This window comes from Kryptolebias marmoratus, linkage group LG1 (genome assembly GCF_001649575.2).
Source record: "Kryptolebias marmoratus isolate JLee-2015 linkage group LG1, ASM164957v2, whole genome shotgun sequence".
Classification (NCBI taxonomy): domain Eukaryota; kingdom Metazoa; phylum Chordata; class Actinopteri; order Cyprinodontiformes; family Rivulidae; genus Kryptolebias; species Kryptolebias marmoratus.
The window spans coordinates 3,593,950-3,601,009 of NC_051430.1; the positions used below are offsets into that span (position 1 = coordinate 3,593,950).

General features: G+C 37.2%; 1 protein-coding gene across 1 annotated transcript in view; it reads left to right on the forward strand.

Annotated features, from left to right (window-relative positions):
* Nucleotides 1-4,435, forward strand: part of ppm1f (protein phosphatase, Mg2+/Mn2+ dependent, 1F) — a gene marked incomplete in the record, with an annotated part of 16,122 nt that extends 11,687 nt beyond the window's left edge. The window contains 2 exon segments of the mRNA XM_025009693.2: nt 402-495; nt 2,211-4,435. Coding sequence (XP_024865461.1) covers nt 402-495; nt 2,211-2,572 — 456 coding nt within the window.
* Between the last annotated feature and the right edge of the window lie 2,625 nt (nt 4,436-7,060).

Sequence of the window (7,060 nt, forward strand, 5' to 3'; positions counted from 1 at the left end):
CCCCCCCCCCCTCCTCAATTGCTTCTCCTTGTTTGGTTGAGGGGTGCAGGTGTCTGGGTGAGAGGGGAGGTACATCCTGGACTGGTTGCCGGTCCATCAACCCAGTTGGCTAGACGTCCCAAATTGAAAGCTTCATTTATGTTTCATATGTAATGTAATTTAATTAAACCCTGATAAAATCAATAATAAAAATAAAAACTTTCAGGCCAAGTTTGGATAGACTTACAAGTTTCTGTGTCTGTTTTATTGTTTATTTAAAATGTGTAGTTTTAGTTTTTAGAGCTTTATTTAGTCCTTGAGTTAATTTATGGCCTCCTGACAGAGAAGTGACACAAAGATGCAGTGTGTTTGGGAAAGGCCCGATTTTAAGGCCAGTCTTTTTTTTTTCCTGAACTTTGCAGGATGAGAGACAGAGAATTGAAGATCTTGGTGGCTGTATCACCTACATGGGCTGCTGGCGTGTTAACGGCACCTACGCTGTTTCCAGAGCAATCGGTAAGTCATTCTTAACCAAGTTGAAACAGTCTTACATTACTTTTGTGAATATATTGTTGGAATTTTACTTTGTGCGATGACTAGCACTTATATGACATAAATTAAAACAAAAAAATTCTGTGTGGTTTAAATATTAAAGCAATAGATGAAATGAACATTTCTGCAGCGAAACAATGGTTCACTGATTCTGAAACACAAAGCAGCCATCAACAGGTGGCGCTGTTGAGCCTTCTAACCTCTAAAGCACGGGTCTGCAACCTTTAGATTTAAAGGAGCATCTTTCCTACTAAATAGTTCAAATATGGCTGAAAGATCTACTTGACTGTTAAAACATTTTTGAAAAGATTTCATTCATATACTGTATAAAAACAACTACAGTTTATGTGGCATTGTGAAATTTTTATATATATATATAGTTAAGACAAGTTTGGCGGGGGGGCTCTTTATAGTTCTATACTAGAAAATTCAACTTGTTTAGAGATCTTTAGACCCTTTTGGATTCTTCTCATATTTGTGAAAAAAGACAAATAAAGAATTAAGCTGCAGCCAAATGTCGTTAAAAAGTGAGATCAGGTTGTTTTTTTTTGTTTGTTTGTTTGTCTAATTCCATTTATTTATTTTTGAAAAACAAAACCACAACTTGTACTTAAAACTGCTCAGGGAACCAGGCTTTTATCAGACATAGTCTTTTTGGGTTTATATTTCACATTTAAAAAATCTACCTGTTTGTTTCTCTAACACCATATATCATCTCCAGTAGATTTGCAAACTTGTATTTTCTGCATTTACAGCAGTGTACCTGAAGAATGTTAATAAATGTGAATTTTCAGGTGGATATGGAAAACAACTACACTTTATGTCAGGAAGTTGCATCAGTGTAGCACAAAACAGGCGATTGGTTTAACAGCAAAACTGATCAGTGCAACGTAAACACATTCAGGAGAAAACTGTTTAGTTAATTCTTGTACTGAAAAATGAGGAACCTCTTTACACAATGCATTTATAATAACTGATACTACTTTTTTAATATGGTGGGATTTGGTGATTTTTTGAGTTAAGACTAAGGTGCCATCTAAGTTTAGGTTAGGGTCAGGTATGTGGTCAGGAGAAATGACCAGATGTCAATATAATGTCCTGAGAGGAATAGAAATACAAACTTGTGTGTGTGGTAGACCTTGAAGCATGACAACCATTTCTAGTAGAATGATTTAATACTGTTTATTTATTTCTACAGAGACCATGTACAACATTTCTTTAACCTTTTAAAAGGAGAGATACATGGTAGCAGGTTATAGCAGAAAAGGCTCATTTCCACCTGCAGTCCCTGGGCAGGTTGATGTAATAAAGTATAATTTTTATAAAGTATAAACTCTGTTTAGTAATTAATTACATACAAGTTTAAAAAGTCATTTTTCAGATCTCACTAAAACCAACAAACCAACAGACTATTCATCAAACAAGTTCTTTGCCTTCATCAGTAATGAGTACAAATCTGCTTATTTAACAACCATATTTTTGCCAAATGTGCAAACATTTGATAACTAGAACATGTTATAATCTCATTTGGCAAACTATTCCAAGAGAGGGCAGTTTTATTAAAAGCGGTGCTGCGTGTTGCGATGTTGACTTTCTGACCCTGAATGAGAAGAATAGTCCCTCTTCAGGGTCAGACCTGCTCTGATGTGCTGCTGAACACGCTCACATCATTCCTCCAGGTGACTTTGACCAGAAGCCGTATGTGTCTGGAGATGCTGACTGCTCAACCATCCAGCTGTTGGGGGACGAGGACTACGTGCTGCTGGCATGTGACGGCTTCTTTGACGCAATCAAACCTTCAGAGGTTCCAGATATGGTTATGGAAGCGCTTCAGCAGACTGTTGACCCTGAAGTGGGAGGAGATATTCCACCAGAGCCCTCTGAGGACAGTGTGGGACAGAGAGTGGCTCAGAAATTGGTAGGTGAGGCCAAGGAAGCAGGTTCTAGTGACAACATTACCGTGATGCTGGTGTTCCTGCACCCACCAGAGCAGCTGATGGCTCAGCACTGCACCACAGAAACTGTGGAAGATTCTCCATGATATCCTGCTGCTTCTATTATTAACAACAAAACAAATAAAAATGCATTTGGTCAGTGCTGCATAGATTTGGATTCCAATCCTAATTTGTTTTAACGACTTTTGTAAAACTGGTGCAGTATATAAAACAGCATTTAGGTTTATTTTGTGACCCATTTTAGCTGGAAGTCCTTGGCACTGTTTGTTTGCTGCTGGAGAACGTTCCCACGGCTAGTTGTTGTTGTTGTTGTTGTGAAGGCAGCCTGACAGATGCAGATGGAATAGGCATGGGCCAGTTTAAGATTCTAACAGTATGAAAACCTTGAGCAGAAATACCAGAGTTTCATGGTTTTAAAAAGTTTTAAGTGATTTTTTTTTTTAACTTTAATTTAAAAACTGAAATGCAAATACTCTTACTACTGCTTCCTAAATGGTATCACATATTACTTGATTATGATTATGATTATATTATGGGTATAAAGATGTAATAATTTATAGTTCTTTTAATTTTAATGCAGAGATCTAAATAAAGAGAAAGGACACGTGAACATGATGACAGCCGCTCTGTTTAAAATCACAATCAGCTTTTTCCTGAACTCATCTGTGAGCAGCAGATTCATTATAACTTTACTTACAACAAGATTTAAGATCAAGGGGGAATTTTTATTTAATCACAAGTTTTGAGATTAATTTTTATATTTAACACCAGAAAGTCTGTAGTCCGTAAAATAATAAAAATAACAAAGAAATTAAACGTATTTCAGAGGATATTATGGACATATTTCACCAGGAGCAACTTGCTGATTGACACTGTGGGCAGTTCTTTACTTTAATGTACGCCTTTCACTTATACAAATATACTTATACTCACTTATACTTGTACTTCAGGAGTCAAGTTTTCCCTTTAAGAGACTGATTTATGTTTGGCTGACTGTTGTCTACTTTAAACAGACTTTTTTTTTTGTCCCTTTTAGAACAAATAAAGTTTTCTTTTTTATCTGCTCCACAAAATGCATACAACTCACAAACTATAGCACCAGATCAATTTAATAATGATCTTTTTACGCTGAATATTACCTCTTCTCTGCTGTTCTGCTCTTTGTAAAGTGAAGTGGAAAGCCTGATGAAAGGGTTAAAAGTTCATTTATTTAGCTGGGTTGTTCACCTCCATAGCTTCTTAAACCCATATCCACACAGTTGATTTGAGTCCATTGAGTTACATTTCATAAAGTGTTTTTGCTTTTATTTCTGTTCCAGAGAGAAAAGCTTGCAGCCGTTCTGTTACTGTCTGTGATCTGAATGTTTCCAGCCTCCTGCTCTCGTTCACGCCTCCTCTGCCGAGCGCTCTCTTTGCATCAGTATTAAATGTTATTGTTAGGTTGGGGTAAATTGTGTTTCAGGGTATAAATAAGCTTCATGGAAGTGGTTTTAATGTTACCTGAGCAACATTAAATGCTTCTGTAATAAGCACGCAGCTGTGTGGTGTGTAAAAGTATTCCTGATGACCCTGAGCTGTCCAGTCTCACCACACCTATGATGTGTTTTCACCCTCAGGTTACCTTCTGGGTAAGAGCTTCCTGCATGACACAGGTGCTCTTAGTCTTTGTTTTAAAGGTACACCGGGGTAGCTGAACTGATTCCAGGTGCTTGATAGGATTAAAGTGTAACATGTTGCCTGATTTGCTCAGTCAAACATTTTGGCAGTATTATTTCCTCCTGTTTAATTATTCCCCTCGCTCAGGACACGTTCTTTAGTCCACCTGCAAACATTGTCAAGATTTCAGCTGTAGAGATTCAGAGATGGAATAAAATACTTTCTTGTTTACTGCTAACAGGTTGGTTTGTACTTTTGTATCTAACTTCTGAATAAAAATCAGTGTGAAAGGAGCTGTCTGAAAATGTCTTTACTTCATATAAACATAAATCAACCTTAATGGCTGAAACAGATTTTTGTTTGCACAGTTTCATATTTATCACTCGCAGCCAAAGGCAAAAGGGCAGTAATATTTTTAACACCTATGTATTTTCATTTGTTGTGTTAGCGAAATATCTTGTAAACCGGTGGACAGATTTTAAAGAAACTCTCAAAAAGTAATCATTATATGTGCATCTGCTTTACTACAGCTAATGGACACAAAAATGGCTATAACTCATTCATTTTTACAAATATGGAGCTAAATTTGGTGTGGTGGTCATTTCTAACACACATTCCATATTTTTATTTTAACTCTAAATGTAAAACTCTATTTTCCCATAAAACAATACAATTTTGATGACAAAACCATTTTGTGTTAAACCAGAATTTCTTTTTTCTCTACAAAATAAAACGTAATAACCTGCTTCCAGTGCAACATTTGCACTAAAGTTCTGCACTCCCACAGTTTCCAGCAATAAACCCACCTGTGTGTAAGCTGTGAGGACCACTGTTTGTTTGGTTTTTTCTGGTTCTAAAAGAAGACTTAGCAAAAGTGTCAGCACTACAATAAATTGTTTTTAAGAAAGAAAAAAGAAATCGATACACGCAGATGTTTTCTGTCTGTCTGTCCCTCTCAGACATGAACACATGACAGATTAAAGTTAGGTTTTTGATAAGAGGATTGGCTTCTGAGAAACAGGCTTGTTGGAAGGAAAAGGAAGAGAAAAAGAAAGTGAAACTGCCATGGCTTATAATTACCCTGTGTGACTCCTGCTGTTTGAAGGAAAAAGGAACTTTATGCACTCGTGTGTTCTTTGGTTTGTTTTGGAGTGGCTTCAAACTCCGACAGTATTTATACAGAAGGACACAAACCGTTCTGGTAGTGTCACCATTCTCAGTCATGAAGCTGTAAAAATTAATACTTTTTTACACAGACATATAGATTTATGCATATATTATGTGTAGTTATAGTCCACACATAAACATACCCTCCATACACACAAACACACATGCATAATTAGATATATACATACTGTATGTAGACAGATATTTTGATAACTCAATAGCTGGGTTAAATCTGTTGGGTCATAAGTTTGGTTGGGTCAGAGATGAGCTGTGGGTCATTCTTCACAGTCCACCATTTTAGGTCAGAAATTGACCAAATAAAGCCTGACTGGACCTCTACTTTAAGACGTTCAAAACAAAATGTAAGAGGATATTTAATCTGGTTGGCTTTGCTAATAACTTGAGTTTGCAGAGACAGAGTTCTGGTTCCTAAAACAACATTAGATGATACTAACGTTGTAATTACCTAATAACGTAGATTTTGGGGTGTTCTTTTCATCTCAACTTTTTAGTAGCTCTGATTCAACAAATTAGTCATTTAATCAAATTTTTGTGTTGAAAACGTAACCCAGTATGATGGGTCAAACAGAACTGAATGACCAGTTCTCCTCGGTGGTAGTGTTGTGGTTTGATGGCTTCACATTTAAACCACTTTGTTTTACAAAAACAGAAGTGTGAATATAGGCAAATACATCCTTGCACATATAAATTATAAACAATAAAAAGATATAAAAGCAACTCACACCCCTCCAAAAAACAAAAAAAAACTTGTATCACAGACAAACAACTGAAACAAACTTGACCATAAGTGTGACTGTCATTTAGTATAACTGGTTTGAAAGTGAAGTTTCTTTCTTTTGGACACAGTTTATCTACATGCATGAAAATGTCTGTACAGAGTAAATCTTCAGAAGACAATATCATTTTATTGCTTTAAGTCATCCTGAGGTCCAGGCACAGAGGTGATCTCCTGAACTGTGGAACCAGCTGTCTCTGGGTTTTTAAATCCCATCTTAAAGCACATATACAGTATATTCATTATATATTGTTTTTGTGATTAGTTTAGTGTTTTATGCAACTTTGTTTGTTTTTGTTTGTTTTTATGGTTGTCTTGTGTTTTTGTTTGTTTCTCTGAGTCATTTGCAGCATTTTAGCCAATGACAGTTGTTTTTAAATCCTTCCATCCACCCATCTGTTTTCTCCTGCTCATCTGTGGTCAAATCCCAAAGGCAACAGGTCCAAGTGGGAAACGCAGACATCCTCTCTCCATCAACACTCCAGCTCCTTGTAAAGATCCCAACACAGAGAGGAAACATAATCCCTCCTGTGAGCTCTGAGTCTCCTCCCAGTGGGACATGTCGAGGCATCCTGATTAGATGCCCAAACTGCCTCAGATGACTCATTTTGATGCAGTGGGGCAGTGGCTCTACTCTGAGCACCACCAAGATAACAGAGCTCCTTGCCTTATTTCTAAGGCTGAGCCTGGCCACCCTATGAAGAAAACTAATTTTCAGCTGCTTGGATCCATAATCTCATCCTTTCAGTCCTGATTCATGCCTCGTGACCGTAGGTGAGGGTTGGGATGTAACCAGACCAGTAAATTGGAAGCTTTGCCTTTCAACCTCAGCAGACCAAAGCCAAGCTGTCATTACTGCAGATGAGGCTGCGATTCATCAACCTGTCTCCTGCTCCATCCTACTGTGACTCGTGAACAAGACTTTGGGATACGTGAACTCCTCCACTTGAGGCGG